At 40.5% G+C, this 26,329-nt stretch overlaps 2 protein-coding genes across 3 annotated transcripts; one reads left to right on the forward strand and one right to left on the reverse strand.

Moving 5' to 3' along the window:
- The first annotated feature begins 160 nt into the window (after positions 1-160).
- Positions 161-13,889, forward strand: atg13 (ATG13 autophagy related 13 homolog (S. cerevisiae)). Of its 2 annotated transcripts, XM_030158573.1 has the most exons (18): positions 161-320; positions 913-993; positions 1,637-1,717; positions 1,822-1,941; positions 2,133-2,179; positions 2,885-3,025; positions 3,232-3,272; positions 4,404-4,500; positions 5,042-5,149; positions 5,526-5,619; positions 5,782-5,880; positions 6,490-6,573; positions 7,271-7,380; positions 7,603-7,756; positions 8,393-8,470; positions 8,553-8,660; positions 8,883-9,011; positions 12,229-13,889. In XM_030158573.1, the coding sequence occupies exons 2-18, from the start codon at positions 925-927 to the stop codon at positions 12,304-12,306; spliced, it is 1,638 nt and encodes a 545-aa protein (XP_030014433.1). In that variant the 5' UTR covers positions 161-320; positions 913-924; the 3' UTR covers positions 12,307-13,889. The 2 variants fall into 2 exon arrangements, with proteins under 2 accessions (XP_030014433.1, XP_030014442.1); XM_030158582.1 differs by lacking the exon at positions 5,782-5,880.
- A 1,304-nt stretch (positions 13,890-15,193) lies between these two features.
- Positions 15,194-26,207, reverse strand: kpnb3 (karyopherin (importin) beta 3). The gene is made up of 26 exons (XM_030158553.1): positions 26,041-26,207; positions 23,864-23,944; positions 23,161-23,353; positions 22,825-22,927; positions 22,613-22,709; positions 22,420-22,524; positions 22,056-22,178; positions 21,847-21,967; positions 21,678-21,765; positions 21,389-21,495; positions 20,744-20,868; positions 20,554-20,643; positions 20,301-20,474; positions 19,990-20,208; positions 19,720-19,803; positions 19,507-19,639; positions 19,183-19,304; positions 18,948-19,044; positions 18,665-18,837; positions 18,473-18,584; positions 18,318-18,373; positions 18,110-18,232; positions 17,367-17,586; positions 17,031-17,259; positions 16,809-16,950; positions 15,194-16,271 (listed from the first exon to the last, which is right to left on the reverse strand). Exons 1-26 carry the CDS (start codon positions 26,116-26,118, stop codon positions 16,185-16,187), a joined length of 3,282 nt encoding a protein of 1,093 aa, XP_030014413.1. The 5' UTR covers positions 26,119-26,207; the 3' UTR covers positions 15,194-16,184.
- Positions 26,208-26,329: the final 122 nt, after the last annotated feature.

Raw genomic sequence — 26,329 nt, forward strand, 5'->3', positions numbered from 1 at the left:
CAGATTACCATACAATTGCATATAAGTAATAAAATTAAATATATATATATTGTTATTTAATTTTTTCTTCCAAAAACGATGTTTTTTTATATTTTATCATAATTATATATATTTTTTGAATGACGAAAGTACTTTAGTGAACACACTGCTACCCAAACACGTCGACATGGAGAAGATAAACAGAAAAGTGGCACAGCTGCTGTTGTCGTTTTGTAAAATTGAACTTCTGTCATAAATATTCGTGTAATTCGGTGATAAATGTCATCGCTAGCAAATTAACTCACATTTAGTGAAGCTACAGTAACAAGGAAACAACTAATGTAAGTTATTTCTGCTAATGCGGTGAAGGTAAAGTGCGTGGTCGCTAGCTAGGTAGAGTTAGCTTTAAGGCTAGCGTTCGTTGACCAGTGAGTCACCTCTGTTTCGTCTTAATGAAACAATATCATCCAATAACCATCACTGAAATAACTATTTTTGACATTGCCCATTTTTGCACTTGCGTTTTGTGCAACATTACATGGTTGTCACCGTCGTGAGGTTCATGCTCGATCTCCAAATAATATTCAAGCAAATTCATGCCATCGTCCAGGCCTTATTTGCTAGCTTGTAGAAGTTATAACATATATTAGGCCTCGTACAAATCTACAGAAGTTGCAAAAAATTGACAGCTGTGTATTGACTTAAAGAATGAGTTACTGTAAAATATGTAGTGGCAGTGTATTTTACAGCATTTAAATCTCTGCTCAGTTTTCGAGGTCAGTTATAATATGCTGTATGTCCTGAACTGTGTTGATTTATGTGTGTGTTTTTGACTGAATTGTAAAAAAGGAACACAACGTACTTAATTTATCTTTAATTTATAGAAGAATATTATCGTGGTTCGTCTCTAATGCAATGTAATGTTTCTTGTAGGGTCCTGACAACATGGACGGTGACCTGAGTCCCCAGGATAAAAAAGACCTGGACAAGTTTATCAAGTTCTTTGCCTTGAAGGTGAGAATCCACCATGACGCTGCAGATTTCAACACATGAGAAAACGCACTTAGATACCTTAAAGGAACCTAAAGGAACAGCTCTTATTAAAAGGACTGGAAAATACCCTCTGCAAAACATGTATAAACCACTTCAACTAGAACAAGAACAAGAACTGAAATATCAGAAAATAGTCTCTTCACTCTGAGTTTTCCACACACTTAATAATTCTTGATTATTGAAGAATATTTCAGACTAACATATACATCAGCTTGTTTACTTATTTTTACCTTACTGTGTACTGTAAAGGTGTATTAAAAGACATTTATTGTGTATTCAAAGGCATATTCCCAAAATGTTATCTTTTCTTTTATCTATTATGTAGAGTTTTTACTCTGCTGTACAAATGTTTTGGTTTTGCTTTGTTCCTGTTTTAAGCTTTAATGGTGTAATTGTCTGTTTTACTTTTTCCCTCTTAACATGCAATAGAACTAAAACAGTTTGTAATCTGTGTTTTCAATTGCTCTATTTCCTACAGTCCTATGTCTGCTATTTGTGTATAGTAAACTGATGATAGTGGGGACAGTGTCTTTGGTGAACATTAGCTCTAGTATAAACTGGCTACAATTTGTTGGTGTTTTTTAACTTGTATATGCATTTGTAGACTGTCCAGGTGATTGTTCAGGCACGTCTCGGAGAAAAGATCTGCACTCGCTCATCCTCATCACCTACTGGCTCTGATTGGGTAAAATATTTGAGATACAAACTTAACCTTTTCTACTGAACATCAGATACTTTATCTGTTTTGGATTCGAATATTTATCGGATGATGTTGTTGTGTTTGACCAGTTTAATTTGGCCATCAAAGATATCCCAGAGGTGACTCATGAAGCCAAAAAGGCACTGGCTGGCCAACTCCCAGGAATCGGACGCTCTATGTGCGTTGAAATCTCCCTGAAGACATCAGAGGTAAAAGTTCCCTCATTGTGAACTCTGTCAAAAAAAGATTTGTATCAGAATTGAGAAGTAGAGAGTCAAAAGTCCACTGTTGATTCTCTGGTGTCTATTATTGAACCAACCTGGTAGGTAAGGTAAGTTCACCTTTTCAAGGTCCCTCTTTTGATGTTTGTGTGTGTCTCTCTCTCTCTGTTTGTTTTCAGGGGGATTCAATGGAGTTAGAGACTTGGTGTCTGGAGATGAATGAGAAGTGAGTGGACTTTGATATTTCTCTGTTTTGTATGAAAATGTACTTTTTGAATTTGAGTTTTTTTTAAGTGGTGGCACTAGGGGATTATGATCTGGATTAAAGATCATATCACTGATGTCTGTACTATCAATCGCCATATGAGGTTATTGAGGACAGCCAGTCCTCACTGACAGTGTGTTATTGTATGGACCCATGTGACTGCTCCTTATGGGTTGTAATGGTGTCAGTTGCTGATGTTGGACTGGTTGCATCATCATGTGTCACTCTTGTGATAAAAACAATACAAAGCTGGCTGATACTGCAGAAACAAAAGATAAAGAGACAGAAAAAATAAAGCATAGCACATATGAGACTACTGGTATGGACAGTCAGCTGCTTTGAAATATAAATAGATCAGTGTTGCTGTTTTTTGAGATATTTCGCAGTTTACACAACTAGTAAATCTATTTGTACCAATTCATCCATGTGACTGTTCATAAGGCTGTCAAATAACAATAAAATATTCCTCCTACAACACATTCACACTGACAGAAAGAGGAAAACTGTTTCTTGCCGTAAACCATGCATGCACAAAAATGAGAGGAAAAAAGGTAGTTGCTAAGTACTATATAACTGTGAAATATCTACATTTTTATGGAACTAAATAACTAATTGAACTGCTATTGATATTTTATTATCATTCTCCTATCACTGTCTGTCCTGCAGGTGTGATAAGGACATCAAGGTGTCATATACAGTGTACAACCGTCTGTCTGTCCTTCTGAAGTCCCTGTTGGCTATCACCAGAGTAACACCAGCCTACAAACTGTCCAGAAACCAGGGACATGACTATGTCATACTATACCGGTGAGTTAGCTTCAGTTTTTTCGTTTATGTGCTGTTTTTCGACAGTGAAGCTTCAGACTTACAGTCTTTTTAAATCTGCAGATATTTTAACATCTTATTGATCCTACATTGAGCTTCTTTATGTCTCTAAAGCTGAATTTGTGAGTTGACTGGCTGACTCTTAAATCTTGATTAATGTCAGATATTAATGTCTGTTCTGTGTCTAGGATCTACTTTGGGGAAGTTCAGCTGAGTGGGTTAGGAGAAGGTAAGTGTCAACTCAGAAACATTTTTTTTTCTTAAATCAAGTCTTCAAAGACAGACACTACTGTTATTTGTAAGTGTAAAGACGCAATGAGGTAAAATGTGCTGTGGCTTATACAAACCAAAAAAAGCACAGGAGGAAAACAAGAGGGGTGCCAACTGTGACTAAATACAAAGTAAACCAAAATAAACCTAAATCTCCTTGTTTACATCCCAGCCATTGTTTGATCTGATAACCTGGTGCCAGCATTTAGCAAACCTCACTGCACTTGGTAACTTTTGTACCGAAGCAACAAAAGATTATAAAACTTTTCCATCTGTCTGACAAATAAGAAAAGGAAAGCTGTTAAAAGATTATAAGAAATACAGATTCATTTCTGTCATTGCTTCCCTGTATGAGTATGTTTTTATTTTTTGTTTGTTTTTCTTAGCATATATAGAGGTTGTATACATGATGTAAAATGCTGATAAGATAATGCTGCCTGAAAATAATAAAAGATAATTAAAAAAAAGAAATATAGATCCATATAATGCAGTGTTAACGAGTGCAATCAATATGAACAGCTAAATGTTAACATCAGTAAATAAGTACTGAATAGAATGATAATATTCCACAATAGATTAAATCTATTTTTTTACCTCAAAATTCTACACACAATACCACATGATGACCAAGTGAAAAAAGTTTGTTTGAAACTACTGGAAATTTATTAAAAAATAAAAAGCACATAAGTATACAGAGTGTTTGCCATGACACTGAAAAACTGAGCTCAGGTGCATCCTGTTTTTGCTCATGCTTCAGATGTTTTTACAGCTTGACTGGAGCTCACCTGTGGTAAATTCAGTTGATTAGACATCATTTGGAAATCCACACACACTTGTCTGCACATGGTCTGATAGTTGACTGACATTGATAGTTAGCTAAGAAAAACTCCATTCTGGTCTCTACAGCCCACTAGTGTCTATGCTGCTCCACAGCGCTAGGTTGTGCGTATGTCACAGTGCACAAAAATGCACAGGGCAAGCATTGTGCTTTAACCCAATAAGGGAGAGTGAAGAAGCCATTTTCCATTAGTAGCTCTGATTGTTTTGCAGAAGCTGGCTTATTTTTTATTTTTGTGTGGTTTTTTTTAAGGTTTTCAGACGGTACGTGTCGGTGTGGTTGGTACTCCAGTTGGTACAGTTACACTTTCTTGTGCCTACCGCACTAACCTGGCATTTATGTCGAACAGGTAAGAAACAACCCAAAACAATATTCTCATAAAGGAATGCGATAATTTTTTTTTTTTTTTTTTTTTTTTTTTATTGTACATGTTTGGAGACATTTTGGTGGTTATTCTGTAATATTTCTGAGCAAATACAAAAGCTGATTTTTCAAATTCATGCAGAGAAAATATATGTTTCTTTCTTTCATTCTGACCATAGTCTCACTCTTTCACTGTGAAGATACTGAATGTAGTTAATTTAATTTGTTAGTTTCTGACAGAGATGGGTAATCCCAGGCTCATCAAGTCAAAGTCCTGCCATGTGTTGGTTCCAATCTGTTCACTGAACCAGCCCATTTTGATGAGCACAACTCCTCATCCAGGTAGAGGGGATAATTAGTAAAATCACCTGTGTTAAGTGAACAGGTTGAACTAATACATGGCAGGACTTTGACTTGATCAACCTGGGATTACCCACCCCTGGTTTCTGACCTCTCCTTTTTATTGGATTTGTTAATTTATAATGAAATGTCGAACATCACCAGATGTGTCTTTGTCCTTTTTGCAGGCAGTTTGAGCGCTCGGCTCCCATCATGGGGATCATTGTGGATCACTTTGTTGATCCTCCTTGCAGCAGCCAGCGTCCTGCAAACATGGGGCAGCCATGCAACTACAGGTAACTATGGAAACAAATCCCACAGATAGACTCTCTTCTCAAGGTGACGTGATGAATGCACACTCTGGAACCCAATCCTATAAAGGGCATTGAACATACCCAGGATTATCCTTTTGCCCTTGTGTAATTGAAAATCCAGGGTTAAATCTAAAGTCATATTTGAGTCCTGAACAGCACAAAGGACCACTGTTTAGGTTTTTGTTAGGCAGGATAGGTATATCCTGCAAAAATCAATAAAATTATTTTGTGACTTTTCCTCTGTATTGCCCACATGGTTGATACGTTATGGTATTTTTGTGTATATTCCTTTGAGAAGACAAAAGGTTTAAAAATCATATGATGTAATAACATTTTGCTACAATCCTTTTGTCCCCAGACCTCCGGATGAGGAGGATGGAGGACCATTTGCAGGGGTCCAGGACTCACAGGAGGTCTGCACCACCTCCTTCTCGACCTCTCCTCCCTCTCAGGTGGGATCCCACACTCCTTTACTCCACTTTATGCTCCTCCTTTATTGTGACTTCTTCTCTTCATTTTCCTACCTGTGTTTCATTTCTCTCTCTGTTTTCTTTCCTGTTGTCCTTATATCTGTGTGTTTATCTGTGTGCGTGTGTTTATGTGGATTATCTCAGTGTGTGTGCACACTGAGTCCATCACCTTCTAAATTGGCTAAGCCCCTCCCCCTGGACAGTCTGCCGCTCCCACCAGCTCCTGGACTTGTCACTCACACTGTGAGTCTACGCTGACGGCTGTGAGAGTGTGTCTGTGTGCGGTGTGACCTCTACAGATTTCAGATTTCTCTTTTTCTGAACACTTCAGTTTTAACATCTGTACTAATACTGTATGTGGAAGTATATGGACTGCAGTTTGGTCAAACTGCCGGGAGCTTTAAAAGATGAGATGTTAAATTGCAGAAGAGCAACTTTTATTGGATTACTTAGTAAATGGAAAAAAACTATTTGCTAAAAAGAGAGGGTCATTTTTAGTAATTTCTCAAGTCCAAACACTAGACTGTTTGCAGCCTCTTGGAAGCTGTTTCAATATATCTTACAGGAAACTGAATATGATTTGGTTTCAACAGTTGGATGAATAAAAAAAAATTGAAGCACATAACCTTACAGTATGAAGAGGAAATTTTACACTTTTTGCTTCTATGTGAATTGATATTATGGTTAAAAAAAAAAAGTCATATTGTGAATCCAAAAATCAAGTGCTATATTTGTTTTCTTCCTTATCAATTACTGAAGGGAGTGTTATATGTCCTCAACTTGATTCTTGTTAAATCTGAAATCCTTCATGTTTTCTAATCATCAGTTTGTATGTTTTTTGTCTGTGTGTAGTTGTACACATCCAGAATATCCTACCAGTCTCCAGCTCTAACAGGAGCTGCTGAACTTTGTCACCCTGGCGTCAACCCAAACCAGGTAAAACGTCCATTGATCATGAATCTGTTCAATTCACCTCCAGCAAAATTATTTGGAATTTAAGACATGAGCTGTACATTATAAAGCTGCAACAATTAGTTTGTCTTAGTAGCATAATTGATTGCTCAATTGAAAAAAACAATGTGATGTTGATAATTTGTTTAGTCATAAGATAAGGCTTTATTGATCCCACCATGGGGAAATGTAACAATTTACAGCAGCATGTAACACACCAGTGCAAAAGAAAAGGCAGGTAGAAATAATTTGTCATTTCTGAAGCGAAAAACTCAAATTCACCGGTTGTATTTTCTTTTCGTTCATCTTTGTTACAGAAAACAGGGGATGTCTGGGTTTGGTGATTAAAAGGGGATTTAAATACTTATATCTAGATGGAAAAATAAGTAGTGTCAAAACACGTAATTTTAATCAAGATAATTATTAGATACAGTTTTAAGCTTTATATTTATAACATGGAAAAAACACCATCTTAAGTGTCAACCTTCATCATTATCAGTGGTTGTGGTGCTGTTTCTTATTTTAAGTGTTATCTGTGATGACTATTCCATGTGTGTGTCATGTGAGTCAAGTTGTTTTGAACACACTATTAAAGCAACAATATCTTTAATAGAAAAGATATTATAAGATGTGAAAAGATGGTGTGTAGCTGGTTTAAGTCCACCTGTGCTTTTTGCTTTAGATGTTGCATGCTGGGAAAGAAGGCGGCGTTGTGTTGGTTCCCGCGCAGCCGCCTCATGGAGCTGATGCTCATCTTACAGTAGACCACGCCCCCAACACACCTGGCAGCAGGTAATCCTCTCCTGCCTCTGCTTTAACTCAGCGATGGCATTTTATCCCAGACTGGTCATTCAGATTTCAGTAGATTGATTTTAAAAAGCCTAAACCTGTTTTGATGTCTACCTGTGAGTCAACGCTTTATTTCTCTTTTAAAAGAAAAGACTCCTCAGACTCTTAATGTTCTTCATAGTTGGGACTTGAGTCAGATTAAAACCTTGTACTCGTCGTTTCCAGTGGTGATGACGACGGGCTGTCACAGAGCGGAGATGGGCGGAGTGATGGGAGGAGAGATGAAGGCCGGAGGAGTGTTTCTCCCTCTGACCCTGTTGAATCACTCGCTGCATTCACAAGGAAAGTGGGGGCTTTCGTCAATAAACCCAGCACACAGGTAAATATTGTCATACTGTTCAGTTTATTTCCTTCACCTTAACCCATAAAGACCCAGTGCTATTTTTGGAGCAGCTCTCAAAGGATTTTTTCTCTTCATTTAAGTGATTTATCACCATTTATTATAAAAATATCTTCGGCATTTTGCATTTTTCAGTATAAAATCTATATTTAATTTGCAATCATGTTGATGTCCATAAAAACTCAGAGTAGAGTTAAGGGTTATAATATCATAAAACAGAAGTGACTTTTTCAGAAAAGACATCAAAAACTGAACATATAAACAAGAGTCTCCTATTGTTGTCATTTGTCAAATTACATGGGTTTTACCGGCAAATCCATGCTGTAGAAGATGATGGTGTCTGGGGGAACCTCTGAACATCCAAATGGGTCATATCTAATGACCATGAAAAGCTGAGAAACAGCATTTTACCTTAATTACAGACATGTATTGATAGGATCCGTGGCCCAACAGGTATTAGACACTTGACATCAGTAGACTAGTTTGGTTGCCAGCAGCTGTTCAGGTCTTTGAGGATTAACCCCAGATTATCTATGTATAAATTAAAATGTCTATCCTCTGAGTGTAATTTAGTATTTCCACATTTTTAACTGTTTCTGCTGTTTTTCTTTGTAGGTGACGGCAGCCAGTCTAGACCTTCCATTTGCTGCATTTGCTCCCCGCGGCCTGGACTCGGAGGAGAACGACCCCATGGTACATATTCTCCTCAGATTTTTACTTGTTGTCCGGTGACTGAAAGTGCTCCCTTGAATCTAAGACGATATGTTGTGTTCAGGTGCATCCTCCAGACTCCCCTGCGTCCTCATCTCCTCTGCAGGCCAGCCTTCATTCTCAGGGCTCAGAGGGATCTCAACAGCAGGACGACTTTGTCATGGTCGACTTTGTACGTATTAACTGTATCATATTGTATGTTTGTGCTCTCTACTGTGACTGCATATCAGGGCTATAACTGTATATTAGAGCACAGTTTGTTCCAATGTAAACCAAGAAAGGAATCATCACTTCCTGTCCGATATAGATGTTTAAAGACTCCCCAGCAAGATATGGATCCTTTGGTATATTTATCCTATAAATAAGCAGTATTTGTGTTATTTTGTGCCTGCAGCGTCCAGCCTTCTCTAAAGACGACTTGTTACCGATGGATCTTGGGACTTTCTACAGAGAGTTTCAGAACCCCCCTCAGTTGGCCAGCCTCTCTCTGCACATCAGCTCCCAGTCGATGGCTGATGACCTGGTAACACATTTGTATTTTAAGCAGAACATTCATGGTTTATAAAGTCTCAAAAGTCACAGGTTTAGAAGTACATTTGTCTAAAAGAACCTTTCCTCAAAATATCTACAGTCCTTGTACAAATGCATTTTAAAGTGTGTCTGACATGCACAGGTGTCACTGAATGAAAGATGATGAAAGATTCTTCATTCACATAAATTATTTATGTTTATCTAATTTAGGGCTGAGCAAAAAAATCTACTTAATTTGAGTAATTGGGGTTTTTCCTCTGGAAAATGTTTAAATACCTAGAAATCAAAATTGAGATTTTCCATCCTCAACAAAAATTAAAAATGCAACCTGTTTGCTTTTACTTAAACAGAAATAGAAGACATTCACAATTAATATATACAAAAGGTAGAGTATGCGAGTCATGTTGTGTCTTCAGTTCATGTGGTCACGAAACGATATTAAAGTTGTACAACGTCCAAGATGAAAAAATATCAAGATTAAATATTTTTTGCTGTCAAGCTGTAATTTGATGTGACTTTTCAGCAACATGAATGTACAGTCATGGAGAAAATTATCAACCACCCTTGTTTTCTTGAATTTCTTGTTCATTTTAATACCTGGTACAACTAAAGGTACATTTGTTTGGACAAATATAATGATAACAAAAATAGCTTCTGAGAGTTTAATTTCAGAGCTGATATCGATCCATTTTCCATGGTTTTCTTGATAATAACCAAAATCACTTCAGTTCTTCCATCAATAGCTATGGCATTGTACTGACAAAAACAGTGCTTCTAGGCATTCCATGTTTTCTTTTTTGTCTGTTTTAGTCACATGATACACACAGGAGTTAGTACTTGATTGCATAACCATTGTTTTTGATGGTCCAATCATTTTTTTCCATGACTGTAAGTTGCGTATCAGGGCCTGATCCATAGGTGGCTGTTGGGGCCTATTTTCCAAAAGAACACCGTGTAATTCAGTCTTTAAGTCATTAGTGCGATAAGACTGTTGGTACGTGACATTTGTTTTGCTCTTAGCATTTTGCGGTGAAACGAGTTCAACTTTGAAAGGCTGCACTGTGCTCATCAGTGTCACTTTTTTTTGACCAACCAATCAAAATCAAGAAGAGGCGGGACTTACAATAGCAACAATGATGGAAGAGAAAGTCACTGAAAACCTGTTTTATTATCGAACACTGAAGGATTAACATGATTTAATGAAAGCGTTCATTACATTTTGGGAACTTTGTCTGCGTTTTTACAATTTTCTCTGAAGCCTCGGACTAAAGCTCATTTCTGATTCTGTCACATGAACCGCTCAGTTACCAACAACCAGGTGAGTATTTCTATGAACTGTTAAACTCACCTGTCGGGATGCCATTACTTTATTATAACTACAAACCCCCTGTACAATGTAAGGCTGTTCTGTGTGACGCTCTAATGCTGTCCAGTCACATTGATAGTTGATGATGCAAATTTTAGGCTCTATCTCTTGATAAATAGACCGCAGATTTGAAGTTTAACCAAACACTTTGTGGCCTAAACAATGTGTGAGCCAACAACAGTAATATTTCACACGTTATAGTTTACATTAGCCAGTAATGTTTTTTTTTTTTTATTATTATTATTATTTTACTTATTTAACCTTTATTTAACCAGGTTGGTCCCATTGAGATGGCGGATACAGTCACGTCATTAAACTATACAATTAAAAACATCTGCAAACACAAACATAAAATCAATTCAAACATTTATAGCCTTGACTCCACGCATTTCACTCTATTTAAAACCATTAAAAGGAACCAGTATTTGTAGATGGAGCTCAGACTGAATAATGATGTAATGTAGAAGTGACTGTTTTTAACCATAGCAACAAGAAGTGCTCTCAAAATGAGGTTGTGGGCGCTTGTACTGCAGTAAAAATTTAATCCCAAATTGTGAGGCTTGGATTAGATGTACAGTACTGCGTGAAAGTCTTCATCCAACGTTAGGTTTGTTGGTTTAGTAAAGTTCTAATGACCACACATACACATTTCTCTCTGTATTTAGAGCGAATCTGATATATGTGAAGTATGTACAGCAGGAAAAACAAAGGTTTTGGGGAAAAAACAGCTTATAGTCATACTCAGTGCAGCCTCCTTTTGCAGTTACCATGTCTTTAACCCTTTTGTTCATACAATATGAGATTTATGGCATTAATTTTCTGATGTTTTATCTCAGATTTCATTCAACGCGTCAGATGTTTCTAATTGTTTTTGCTACTTTTTGTCATGGGGTCAGAGGTCACACTAAATAGTGATTTTAACCTTTAGAACTCATTTTTTTTCCCAACACATATTTTCTTTATTTCAGTTTGACACGGGCTTCATCACATGAGAACACCTGAAACCTTTTTTCCCATTAATACACTTCTTACACACGCACAAAAAACATTGACATTCATGGTAAGAAAGAGGAAAGGAAAAAAAGGGGGGGTCACATAAAGGGGCAAGGAATGTGGCCTTTAGAAGCCATTTAACTGAGTTTTTTCATTTGAAGTTGTACACATTTCATATATTTTCTTCTATGTGAAGAAAAGAGAAACAAATATTTATGTTCGTTTCAGCCTTGAAAAAACGATAAGCCTAGAGGTGGCCTTAGACTTCTGCACAGTATTGAACATATGATGAAATGAAGTGCAGAGAGCCAAACAAAAAGTCAAAATGAACATCTTTGGAAATGAATTTAAGGTTTTTTCATGAGCAGGGGAATGTTCTGAATTCCGCACGAGTTGCTGTGAAATGACTAATAATTAAATTTGGCCCCTTACTGAAATTTGAAGTCAGCCATGAAAAATGGGTTCATTTCAGCTTTGGTTTGGAATAACTCATCATTCATATATTCTGAACCGGTGTGGCATAAAATACGGACCTTGTAAAATATGGACCTATTTGGAATTTGCGCATGCGCGAGCGCAGCCTTACCGGATGTCAGGTTCAGCGAGGCTTATGAAATAAGTACCTTGCGAGTAGAATTGTGCGCTTTTGGGTTAGGGTTAGGATTAGGGGTTAGGGTTAGGGGTTAGGGGTCACTGAACCTGACATCCGGTAAGGCTGCGCTCGCGCATGCGCAAATTCCAAATAGGTCCAAATTTTACAAGGTCCGTATTTTTTCCCACACCGGCTCATATTAACTATCGACGTGGATTTTTTTTTTTTTTTTTTTTTTTTTTTTTTTTATCTCTACAGGACTCTCTGCCTGAGAAACTGGCCGTCTACGAGAAGAACATCGACGAGTTTGACGCTTTTGTGGACATGCTCCAGTAGAAACAGAAGAGTTAAGACCAGGACGATGAATGAATAGTGACATCGTATGAAAACATGGAAAAACAAAGAATGAAGGGAGAAGCACACTGACGTAGTTTGCCCTTTGAGAATCACTGACGAAACCACCATGTTTTCATGTGAAGCCCCCTCATTTCTGACATCTTCCACTCCTCTCCTCACCGTTCCTTCCAGCTTGTACAGGTCGTCGTCACTGTAAATACTGACTCATCTCCTCCGTTACTCACAGAAATCATGCAAGTTTCTGTTTTTTTATGGCCATGCAAACCCCAGGACACCGTTTGCCCAACACTACTCCCCTCTGAGAGTTTCCCCAGCGTGACCTGACCTTTATGATCAAGTCTGAACCACAGGTGAAAGGTCAGTCGTGCGCTTGAGGAAACGTCCGATCACTTTATTTTTTCCCTCGGGCTGAGAAGCTGAAGACGACAGCTCCTGTGGATAAATTGCACTCGCTGTGGAAATGTAAGCAGGGTCTTGATGTAATACTACTCCCTCAAGTTTAGATCTTCGGACACTGGACTAGTTTGGGGTGTACCTGCCTTGCTCAAAGGTGCCCCAGTATGTGCCTGGTGTGTGTTAGTCAACCATCGTTTGTCTAAGTCATCCACTTCTGATGTTCAAGTAAATTGAGGGTTGTTGAAACGATGCTTCTGTAATTTCACAATCATCTGGAGCGCAAATCTGAAACATTTTTACCCTGTTTGTCCAAAGATGTAATAAAGTAACCTGGAAACACATTCAGTCAATGTTTTAAACAACCTTCCAGCTCTTCAAACATCAGCGGCCAATCAGAACTTGTGTCAGAAGCACTAACTAACTGGGGCTGTCAAAGTTGTGCGTCACCTTTCGGGTGTTTCCCAGCGGGTCTGGGTATGAAACTGCCAATATCAGAGTAATTACATGACTCTAAGGGGGTGTCAGGAGATTTAGCTGCAGCCCTCCACCTAATGCCATTCAGTAAATGTTGAGTTTTTGTTCTTTTAGAAGAGGGTTTTCATTATCCTAGAGGGTTTATTTTATGGAGGTCTACTTCAAGTCACTGACAGGCATTGAATCAAAATTATAGCTGCACAGATTATGTAATAATTAGCTGAAATCGCAGCTAAACGTTCTTTTTTCCATTTACCAGGCCAGGGTTTTCCAGATTGCAGCTTTTCAAAGTTAGGATTTTGATGCCTCTCTTCTGTCAAATGAGTATCTGTGATTTTGGGATAGCTTCTAGAGTAAAACAAAGTATAATAATCTCTTCTCCATATTCTATAGACAGAATAATTCATGAAATCATGTCTCCAAAACAAACACTGAATATTAGGGCCGTTAGAAGTGTGGATATACAGTATCCAGAGTTGTAGTTTTTCTGTCTGTTGGATCCATTTAACCAAGTGTCAGTGCTGCTCAGCAGGAGTTTGTATATTTTTGTACAAAGGTAGGACGAACATTTCCAGCTGTCTGCCTACATCAGGAGACTGGTCACCATCCTTGACTGTTTGGTTAAAGCTTTAATTTACTTTGCTGTTGTTCAAAATGTCCTAATAAAGCATGGCTACTCTCAGTTCACATGACGTATTTGTTTTTTTTTTGTTTTTTTGGCCACAATGACACAGTTTAAGTATGTGGAAAAAAATACGAGAACATTTACTGTATTTGAATTTAAAGTATGAAGATGATGCTTGGAATTACAATTAAGGTTTAATATCTTGGTCTTTGAGATTTTTGCAATGCTATGACAGGTTTGATGTGTTTACACTTTCAGTACTAGATTTTTATTTCTCATAACTTCTGAGTACTTTTCCCCTTCTGTATAACTGCTTCACTCATCACTGCCAATAAAGATCACTAGTTACTACGAACGTAACAAAATGGAAGCCGGAATCAGTGGCTATACTCATCAAAATTCCACCTACAGATGTATCTAAAGAAATAAGAATATTGTGGAAGTCACAGATTTATTACAGACACATCCACTCTCTGAAACTCAAGTTCTACAGTTTTGTTTGACAGTCTTCAAAGCTACAGTCATCCTTGTTGCTTATAAACCTTTTACCGCACTATTCTTACAGTCAACTTTCCATGACTACTTTGACACAACTCTGGTCAGCCCTTTCAGCAGTGATCGTCCTCTCTGTAATAAAGCGTAGACACTCATGGTATTTATACTCTGTAAGTAGCGATTTACCAAAACTGGATATGAAATCTATTTTGAGATGCACAAAAGTCACGTGAAATATTTTAGTTGACATGCACTGAGTCTAGAATATAAAAATGTTCACCTTCTGAAATATTTAACTAGTCACACTATTCTGAGATGCAGCTGAATGACACTAGTCAGCCAGAATTCTGACACTAATGTTGACCTCATTACTATAAGACCTGTTGGTGCTATATATTGGGCAGGAAATGAACATGTAATTCTCCAAGTTGATAAGTTAAAAATGGCAAAATGAGTTAATTATGTTGCTCATTTTGCTGCTACCAACACATCAGCGTCTAGGATTAAATGTTCATTTGCTGCCTAAAATATCCAACCCAGTGAATGGTCCCACTGTAATGAAATACCACTTTTAGAATGTTAGGGCTGATGTTTATTTTAACTAGCGGGAAATAATCAAGAAAACAAAGCTGTGTTATCTGTTAGATAAAACTGCTCATTTTGCAAGATAAGACCGGAAAATGAGATTATCAAGATTGTAAACAATGTCTTGTGATTTTGATAAGAGCATTAAAAAACACTTTTGCAAGTAATTTCACATGACTCTGAACCCTTATGTTGAACCTAAGGATACAATTGTCTCAGCGTGCTCATACAAATGGTGCATATCCCTAAAAAAAAAAAAAAAGCCATAAATGAGGTGCAAAACCAGCTTGATTACTCTCAAATGGAATTTATTGTTGGTTGTTTCTGAATTCCATCAAACCTGCAGGACTGCAAAGGGTCAAAAACCATAGAATTAAGAATATGGTAGCACGCATTTTACAAATACTCTAGTTCATATTCCTCCAGCTTGTCACACACAATGGCTGTGACTACTACTACATATTATTGCGCTTCCTCAGAGAGCCCTTTTACCAAACTGCTACGTCAGGGCTGAGAACCGTTCGGAGACATTTCACCTTCACTTCCTGTGAACTGCTATCAGGGAGGCTATGGAGGAAAGCTGCGTTAAGTCAACTCTCCCAGACGACGATGATGTCAATTCTAACTATTGATAATTTCTAGAGTTAGCCACTTAAACATGCCGTTACTTGAGAAACAAACCCTGTGGGCTGCGACAGAGGCCTGTTCCCCCCCAGCCAACACTGGGAACACAGAACGAGAAAATAAATACAATAAAAAAAAAAAAAAAAATTCACAGGAGACAGGCAGTGATCGCCCAGTGTGCATTTTCACCTCATTCGATTACTCAGTTCATTTTTAATGTCTCGTCCCCCCTTCCCCCCCACTGTGGCCCCTCTGAGTGCGACTGTCCAATAAGATCGGAGGGCGAGTCCTCTGGGCAAACGTCAGGGAATGGCTGGAGAAACAAATGTCCATATAGAAGACGCGAACTGTGATAAGACCGGGATACACGCTCGTCCTCTCGTTCCCACTGCCTTGGATACGGGGTGAGGAGTCTTTGAGGTGGATGGCCAATGTCCTCCACTGTCACAAACGTCCAATCTGCTCCCTCCAGTCGGCAGAAGGTAGGCGGAGGTTATACACTATTCGGGTGGAGGAGGTGATGAGGGGGGAAAGTGAAGCCGGCGTCCATAAACACTACAGATCAGAGCAGGAGGAAGAAGAGGGAGTGAATGGAGGAGCTCCGGGAGCTTTCTTCATGGGCTTTTTAAAGAGCAGGGGAGGTGACGGGGATACAGGCTCAGGCGGTGTTCAGGAGGTCCTGTATGGCTTTCTGCTGCGTCTCATTCAGCGTCGATACACACTGTGTCCATAATCCTGCTGACACCTAGATCAAAACAAAGACAGCAGAGTCAAATCTGAGACCTTGAAGATTATGATTCAACTAGAGACCGATTTCTCATTCCACAAATTTGTTACAGATAAATCACCAATGGCTGAAGTTCTATTATATGACATTTAAGAAAACTTTCATGATTGAACCTGCTTGAATGATTACGTTATGGTCTAGTGAAAGTGGTCCCTGTTTAACTTCCTCCAATTTTTGTTCATATAAAACTGCCATATATACTAAATTTGGTGAAATTGCTCATTAGAGGATCCCAAAACCTCCAAGTATTGAGTCCAATCTTTCAAACTATGGTACTGAAAATGTGGCAAAAAAAAAAAAAAGAAAAATTCAAAGTCTAATGTAAATTTTTTTGGCTGAGGGTCCAAAATCTAATGGTTCTAGAGCCTAAACCACAGCACTTATGTCCTCCAGAATCTTATGGAATACTGGCATCCCAAAAACTACAAACATTATCTTCATAACTGAACTTTAATGTGGTTCTACAGCTAAACATTACTCTGATCCTTGACTCACCTGTACTTGGCGGATGACGTTTGCCAGTCGTTTGCTGCATGCATCCTCACACTTAACTGATTCATTTGCGACTCCGTCCGCGATGATGAGGAAGATTTTAGGAAGGTTTGAATTGTCTGGTCCAAGGACAATGGGGTTGTTGCTGTAGAGACAAAACAGGACTCAGTACAGAGAATAAGATCGGAAAACGATGCATTGTGAAGCTTTATTTTGTCATTTTACCTTTCAATGAGATCACAGAGGAAGTCAAATGTGTGGACAGCCTCCTCCTTGTCCTCGTTGAGTGGCAGCCAGCTCAGCCAATGAGGAAGGATCTCATTGACGTTGACACACTCTGGCCTAAACCTCATGACCTTCCCAACAGCGGAGATGCAGTTCTCTGTAGCGTTGACGTTCTCTTTGGAGCGCGAGTCAGCTGCCTGAATAACTCTGACCAGCAGGGGAATGGCCTCTGGACAAAAATAATCACACAGGTCATCATCATCATCATCATCATCTGCAGACAACCACCACACCCCACCAGCTGGACAACACTCCTGATTCCCCTGAAGCCTGTACCTGTGCAGAATGGGCGGTAGTTCTCTCCTCCAAACTGAGCCATGACACCAATACCATAGGCGGCCGCCTGCCGAACCTCAGGGCTCGAGTCACACAGTGACTGCAACATGGGCCGCAAGAAATACTCAGCATATTTAAAAGAGGAGGGGCTGCAGTGCTCCACCACATCATCGAAGATGCACAGACCCCACTGTCTGTCAGCCCACGGCCTGTTAGGACACTGAGAAGAAGACGGAGGGGTTCGTCAGTCTGCTGTATTCTGACAGCATGTCAAGAGATTAGAGTCTGGGATCAACACAAACACTGAACCTGCTAAAATGTGAATGTTAAAAAGGATGTGTTTAATGTAGGTCTTCAGCTCAGCCCTTGAATAATACTCCCATCATGAAAAAAAGGAAAATTAACCAATGTTCTGGTCTTTCATTGCACTTGGTAATTCATCACTTGCCATCTATCCCATCTAAGTTTAGTAGAGTTTATTATGTTATGGGTTTAAGCGCAATTAACAACTGTAAGGCTCAAAAGGACTGGTTTGTCTTTGTAACAATCCTATCAATAGAACGTATGAATATCAGTACTGGTCAGAACATTTGAGTTTTTTCAGAATTAACAGTCATATTGCACACGTCCAGAAACTACAACAACTTGATGTCAATCATTTGGACAATTCAAACTAAAAGAGACAATTCAACTAAAAGAGCAAGCTTTGTCTCCATCTAGTGGCTCACCCATGAAGCACTTACTATTAGCTGGACGATGAGCTGCAGCAGCTGCTCAAACCATGGCAGAACCTTCTCTTTGTAACTACTGAAAACAGAGTGCAGGATGTCGGACACTTTGGTCAGGATGTACACATCGTTTTCATCCTGAAGGAAAACAGAGCAGATATTAATATAATTTCTTTAAAATGAAACCAAATTCATCTGCGAAAACATGTTCTGAAATGTTTACCTCGTCCTGTAACGTCTCCTCCACCTGCTCATCATAATCTTCATCCTGTCTCTTGGCTGTGAAGAAAAAAAAAAAAAAAAAAAAAAAATAGTTGTTACATTTGCAAACTCTTCACATGTGGTTGTAGCTTTAGGTCCATGCATCCCTGGACTAACCTTGTCTAAGCTCCTGGTTCTTGAAATGTTCCTCCAGTTTTCCTTTCAGGATACCGCCCAACTCCTCAAAATGCTCATTGTTCAGACAGCCATCTCCCATTAACTCAATGCACTTTAACAGAAAAGAGAAGAGCCTAAATATCCTGCTTTAACACAGCCTTCTCAGGAGGGACTTTTCTGTCAGACTGTTACCTTGGCGAATGAGTGCATGATTTCTGACAGGACGTCTGAGTCTGGTTCAGTACCGATGGCCTTGATCAGAGCGTCACACATGAAGTGCCACATCTGGGTCAGATACTCCGGTCCTCGAACCCGTGCACACTCCAACAACAGGGGCATGGACTCAGCTGCTGCTACCCGAACACGTAACACAGTCAAGGAAAACTACAGAACTGGAATAAAAATCCTCCTTAAGAAAAGCAAACCACTTCAAGAACAGTCAGCTATAGCCATCGTTCACAGGTCAAAAGGATATCATCATGGAAATAGAACTTGAGCAGAGGAACCATCAGCTTCACCACCTGCTCTGTGTATTCCACAAAACCCTCCTTCAGCTCTTTGGCATAGCACACCTGAAACCGAAATTCAACATGTCAAAGAACTGAACACCGGCACGTTCGTCAATAACACAAAAAAAAAAAAAAAAAAAAAAAAACAGATGATGATGTAGAAATCCATGCATGTCAATGCTCTTTCAACAGGCTGCTCACCAGCATCTGACAGGCAGTGGCTTTCTCCTCCAGACCAGCCGTCTTGATGCCGAAGCTCTGCTGGTCTCCCAAGTTGACAAACTCCCAACCATCATCTTCAGATATGTTTTCCATGTCCTGGGCTATAAAAGACATTTTAACACTGTCAAAGTTGTATTTAAGGCGTAGAATTCAAGTTAATGGACTTCAGTGAAGATAACAAATAAGCCTTAAGCCTAATTTAGCTTTTCATCCAAGTCGCCCTGGAATATTTGTTTCATTTACCTACAGGAAACATGTTTAAACTGATACTGCTTCTCTTTTTTGAAGTGTTGAGAAACTTACTATCAAGGAGGGCCACCTCTGGCTTGATGGATGCCGTCTTCATCAGAGGGCCCATGACCACAGGCAAATACTGCTGGAACTCCTTCCCTAGGATCTTGCACATCCTGGCCCAGGCGGAGATCATGTACGAGATCTGAACAACACAGGTGGACCATCAGACAGTGGCCATCATAGTTAGAGGAAGACACGTTAAAGTTCCAGCCTTGTTCCTACCTGAGGATCATCGTCCTCCAGGTCATTGAAGTCTGTCTGGGTCTTGAGGAGCAGCTGCATCACCGCAGAGGCGTCAGGCATGAACTAGAAACAAGACGACCCATGTTAGACATTTAAAGGTTGAAATATTTATCAAGGTGTAGGTTTGTAACCTGAGGGACTTTGACTGGTCAGCTTAAGTTGCCTTTTAAGTGCACTCAATTTAAACAGAGCGCTGTACAAAGGGACGTTCAAATCTGGAGGAATAAACACAACCCCACGGAGACGTACCTTGTCCTTGCCGACAGCCAGACCGATGAGGCTGATGCATTCGATGGTTTTGCCACGCAGCAGCCGCAGCTCCTTCTGCACGGCATTTTCCACGATGTGTTTGAGCGAGGGCATGAACAGGTCATAATATGGCACAAACTTCTCCTCTGCTGTGTCGGCCACTGAGGCGATTGACGTCACCACCTGCTCCAGGACCAGTTTGGTGCCCTTCTGGATCAGCTGGGAGGAGGCCAGACAAAATAATTAAAGACTTAAAAAGGTATAGGTTCTGTTTAGTTAGATGTTCTCATGCGATTAACACATGTTTGTACCTCTTGCAGCTTGGCTACCATGATGACATGAAGGTGCTGCACTAAGCTGTCCAGGTAAGGGATCAGCAGAGATTTGGGACAGTCTTCTGTAAAATTGATGAGCGCAGCAGCAGCATGTGCCTGCACCCGGGGGTTACTCTGGTCCTCCATGGTTTGAAGTAGGGCAGAAATCACCTGGTGGGGACAAGAATGCGAGGTTAGTCTTTGTCATTTAAGACAGTAATGTGACTCATTTACAATAACCTCATCGTACCTTATCGTGAAATTTCTTTTGGAAGGTGGGGGCGAAGTCTGTGGCCATCTGTCCAATAGCATTGCAAGCAGCGTAGCGCACTCGTGGATGCTGAGAAGTGACAGAAAAGGCAAGATCAAACCCCCAACCTATGCACTTAAGCATCGAAATGAGCTGAGACAGATGTATGTTAAACATCAGTGGCTCTTACAGGGTCAGAACAGAAGAGCAAGACGAAGCTGACGATCTCATTGAGGATGGCCTCCATTTGCTGATGGCAGCCCTCACCGATGGCAGACAGCGCCATCAGCCCAGCATGGCGGTATTTCCAGTCAGCTATCAACACAGACACACACACACCAAGTTTAGTTCATAAGAGTCAAATGGTTTCTGCAGAAAACAAATGTGTAGAGCTGCAACTAATTTGAAATGCCTGCAATGACACACATTGATCTTCAAAGCAGATCCAATATCTACTACCATTTTTAAAACCAACAACCAGATGATGTGCAAGAAAATAGTCTAAGAGCTGGATTTTAAAACATACAAACTCCAGTGACATCTACAATCATATATGTGCAAGTTAGACTCTAATGTCACAAAAGGGAGAACAGGTTGCATACAGAGTATAGCAGCAGGAAAAAGACATCTACTCCCTTGATGAAGTAGAGAAAAAGCAACAGGTTTAAGGGCAGGGGTGCACAGAGCAGGACACTGAATTTGTTTCCAGTTTAAGGAAATGCGGTATGCAATTCTATGATGTATCCACACCAAAAAAAATTGCAAGTTGCTCTTTATACCTAGTTCAGGTTTTGTCCTAAAGAAATCCATTGTCCATAATGCTGAGTTCACTTACGGTTTTGCAGCATCTGCATGATATGCTGTTTGATCATGGGCAAAATGATCTTTCCACCCAGACCACAGGCGATTCTGTCCAGAGCACTCTCACCAGCCACAGCATTACTACACAGAAGAATAATGTCATTATTAAGCCAGCTACATTAAATCACAGAAGGATTTGTCTCCCTGCTAAATCATTTACATGTTATACATTAAGTGAAGGTTGACCAATGATTTCCATCCCAACCAGAGACTGGTTACAGTGACTTGTGTTGCAGCGTGGATAAAAACAAAAAGGCAGTTACCTGTCGAAATCATCGTCCTCCAGCTCATCAGCCATAGCCCATTCGTCATCCTCCTCCAGGTCCACCATCATTGCCAGCATCTGGGGCACTGAACACAACAGTTTCCATTAGACAACAGACCCAGAAAGCAGGTTACTGGAATTAAAGGCCCATCACACCAATTCCTCACCGCTCTGAGCCACAATGGCAGTGTGTTTCCTCAGCATGGCTGCTGCAGTCTCCGATAAGGTGACAATTACCTCCAATGCCAGCTGCCTCTGCATGTTAGTCAGGTTAGTGTCGGCGCACAGCTGCGGAAACAGGACAGTCAGAAAATGAACAATCCTGATCATTGTCCTTTTAGGCTTTGTGTCAGTGAGAAGAAAACATCCGACTCACCTTCAGACACAGCTGCAGGGTGGCCTCCAGTTGAGGTCTCAGGTATTTGGGTGCTGTATCAGCTATTTCCACTAATGATTTGAGCACAGAGTCGTCTCCCTGGTAACACGACTCATTCACTGCCTGATTTTAAAAAAGCTGAGGTTAGCTTTTGTTCAACAGCTCTCAAAACAAACCCACAATCTATTTACACATGCTACTCATTTGATAAGTGGGTGCATACAGTTTCAGATACTTATGGGTGACAAATTCATAAACCTGTAAAGAGCGTTTAGATAAACTCCAGAACTTCTGATACAGTAAAACCATAAGATAATTTGGCTGATATGATTCTGAGCAAGTCCCAGGGATCCTTGTGTCTTACCTGCAGGATGCCTGGCAGCAGGTCTGAGAAATGCTTCAGCAGCGCTGTGTTACTCTCATTAGATAGAACAAATGATGCAGCAGCCCGAGCTGCCAGAGTACGAATCTAAATAGAGAATGTAGAGACAATAAATATACAGTCATAGAATCAAGAAATGACTGCTTTACAGCTAAGATGTAAACCATGGTGCAACCTGTGCGTTGTCCTGATCCTGCATGCACTGCACAAGCATGCGCTTGATAACTTCCATATAATGCTGCTGCTGGTTGCCAAATATTCCAGGAAAATTCCTAGAAGAGATCAAGACACAAACCACTTTTAACCACTGCTTGGTGCTGTGAAGCAGTTAAGACTGGTTGGAAGCTTTTTGCTGGGATAGCTGTGATTAGTTTAACAGGAACTCACCAAAATATGTGCAGAGCAGCTTCCCGCAGGCCAACATTGTCAGAGTTGACGGAGTCAAAAAGAAATTTGAGCACCTCTGGCCACTGGTTGTTCCCATCATCATCTAAAAAACAGAGCAAAGTTAACGATTTGAATATTACGCTAATGAAATGTCAGTGGGATCAGTTGTGATTTGTCCTTTATAATGTTTAGCTTCAACTAAAACAGTACAACAGAATTGTAGAACACTGAATAGTCTGTTTGAACCCATCCACAAACTTTTGAGAGTCTAAATGTTAAGAATTCAAGTACAGAGTAAAAATCAAGTTATTAACTGAAAGAATTTCAAAATCCTACCAATGAGGTTGCGGGAGAGCTCAGCGGCAATGTCGCAGACCTTCTTGCGGATGTTGGGGGAGCTCTCTTGTTGGATACTGGTCAGAAGTTCTGTCTTGATGGCTGTCTGCATCTCCACGGTCAGCCCGGGATAGATCTCCTCAAAGGAGGAGGACAGCAGCCGCCGCAGCAACACTGCCGCCATCTGTTTGACCTGATGGGACAAGGCAGGTTTCAGCAGCTTACCCACAATACCTGCTCACCTTCAAACGCTAAGGGATGGAGCAGTGTCACAGGACATGCTGTTGGACTCTAGGGATCTGATGTGTTGGATTTAAGTGAACGGTCAACAACAGAGTATAAAAATTGCACTGATAAAACCTGCAGCATCTCAAAAAGCAGAGTCACTCTCCCTGGGTCAAGCACCCTCAGCCTGCTCCCATTTCAAGACTCTAAAAATATCCACCTTGAGGTAAAGAAACAGGGAGGAAGCATGTGGGACCAAGCAGCTGGTAGATTCAGGGTAAACAGAACTGCCAGAATGCCAAAACTGTGACTCACAACGGGCCTGTGTGTCTGACTGCTGAGGTTCGAGTATGATGACCCAACAGCATTCTTAAAATGCTGTTATGGTCCAACCTTTTTAAAGCTCAGATATCACACAATGAACTTTCCAATAACGGGTTGAGTAAACAACAACAGCACTTGGTATTGGTATACGAACCTCCTCTGCAGCTGATGCATCTCTGATGGCCTGCAGCAAGAATGTGATCTTGTTCTGACCAGGAATCGTGTCATAGGTCTCCTGCAAAGACAACGAGTGGACAGTGGTGAGGATGAACGCTTAGACACAAGTTAACACACAAACAGTCTAGGACCCTGCAGAGTGTCATGTACACCCTGTTAGTCATTTTACACATGCCTGTAATTCCACACTGACATTTCAAACCACAACAGATGTTTAGATCAGACAAAAGCAGAGGGCGCTGCTCAGACAGATTTCAGATCCCACTCATCAAATAGGTCAGGTCATTTAAAAACTTTGTTTTCCTGCGAATGATTTCTTTCTAAATAAGTACTGAATAAATTTGTCTGAAACTGAAGTTTTCCTTCCTGTAAGACAGAACCCTAGAGAAGCAGATCTCATTTGCACTTTGGAGATGTATAGAATCTGTCTAATGCTTCATTAGTGTATACTTAAAACTTTGCAGGCAACTTAAGGATATTTGTGAATCAGCTTAAACTTACTGAAAAGTCATCAACATAAATAAATTCCTTTCAAAGTCTAAATTTTCACACATCCATCAGCTTATCAAAGACAACATTTCAGGACATGAATCCTACCATGAGAAGTTGTAATACTAAAGCCTGTTTGTTGTGTTGTGCATACTATCTTCCTATCTGTCCTTCAAGATGATTAATTAAGTCCTTGTGACAAATGCAAACGCTTAAGCTGCTGTGTGGAAATAGTGGTACCCAGGGTGCTCCAAGATCACACATCATTTGCAAGTGTTGCCTGGAGAAACCAGATTGACCTTTTAACCCTTTGAAAGTGTGTTTTTAAGCATGCATATCTGCATGACAAAGAAGCAGGAATGGGAGGAGTGGGGAGTGGGGGGAGAAGTCACAATTAAGTAGAACCTGAATGGTCAGAACAGTTTTAGACCAAAGAGCCCCTCTATAATATGATACTGAATGTTTACAAGATGGACTCCTGTAATTTGGGTTCATCTTGGAAATATCAAGTATTCTATGCCAGTATATGATTTACAAATGCAGTACATATGGCATGTCATAAGTCAAAATTATGTGTTTACTACAGCAAATCAAACTCCACATCAGACTTAAGGTCACTGCATCTTTGTGGACCTGAAACTGCAGCAGATGTGCAGTAGGTAGATTTAAGGGTCTATATAGATGGATCAATTCCTATTATGCATGTGTAAAACAGAGTTTGTAGTTTGTCTAAAGGATGGATTCCAATGAGCTTAGCCTCGCGGCAGACAGTCCGTGGATAATAAAGAAAACCGCTGACTGTTGTTGAGGGGGGAGTGTGATAAGATTCAGCCCAAAGTCGGCAGCTGAAGAGGAAACTGTGGCAACAATGCTTTGCCGCGACAAGGGAGGCTAATCATGGTGGGAATAAAGTGAATAGACCAACCAGACGGAGCCCAAACAAATCCTCAGGGAAACTAATCCAGTGAGAGGGGACAACCTGAGACCAGACTTTACCACGACAGTCTGAAACTGAGATAAATAGCAATAAGAGCATGAATGTAAGGGTCCTATTAACAGGCTTAAGCACTGAAGGCCATTGCATAAGGACCGCTAACATGACTCGCCCTCTGAATGAACTGGCCTTTCCGTGGGTTGCGTGGCTGCTCAACGCCCATGGTTTATTTCTGATTTTCTTATGTGACCTTACAAAAAAAACAACTTATAAACACCTTATATTGTCATACAGCTCAGCGTGCGTTAGCCTGCTGGCTAGTCAAGCTGCTATTTAGCTTCATGCTACTTCCTGTACTCAACTAGCTCCGTGACTAGCCCCAGTGTCAGCTGGAGAATCACGGATCGGTACTAACAAACAGGACATTTCGCCTCTAATCGAACCACCGCAGCGTGACACAAGGGGTACGCACACAAAACACAACACAGGGTCACGAGTGGGTTGTTATATTTGCGATCTAACCCGTGTCCACATAACTACGCAACATGGTGGAGGTAGTTAGCGTTAGCTGACTAGTACTTGGTGTCGGCTTCACATCGCACGTGGGCTACCGAGCCTGACGTGAGAGCTCGCTGTGCGGCGCGCGCGGCCAGGCTAGCGGGGCTAACGGTCCGCACCGCTCAGTCCGACCGGACACACGAAAGACACAAACAGCGACGACTGAGGCTCACCTCTGACTGTTTCCTGACATTGTTGTCAGGGCTCATCAGGCTGCCCAGCAAGAGGTAGAACTGCTGCTGTTCCGCCATTGCAATGAGTTCCAAAAAGACAAGCCGGGTGGAGGAGCGGCGAAATGAGCCCGGCCCGGCAGACCCTGCTTCGGTCACACAATACTGCTGCCGTCCCATTGGTTTTTTTTATGACTCACGCTGATCATTCATTGGACGAAACGCTCAGAGCAGCCGCACGCTATTGGCTGATACAACTCCTCGGCTTCTACTGGGCGAAATCGGCGCAGAA

The sequence above is a fragment of the Sphaeramia orbicularis genome, chromosome 2 (assembly GCF_902148855.1).
Source record: "Sphaeramia orbicularis chromosome 2, fSphaOr1.1, whole genome shotgun sequence".
Classification (NCBI taxonomy): domain Eukaryota; kingdom Metazoa; phylum Chordata; class Actinopteri; order Kurtiformes; family Apogonidae; genus Sphaeramia; species Sphaeramia orbicularis.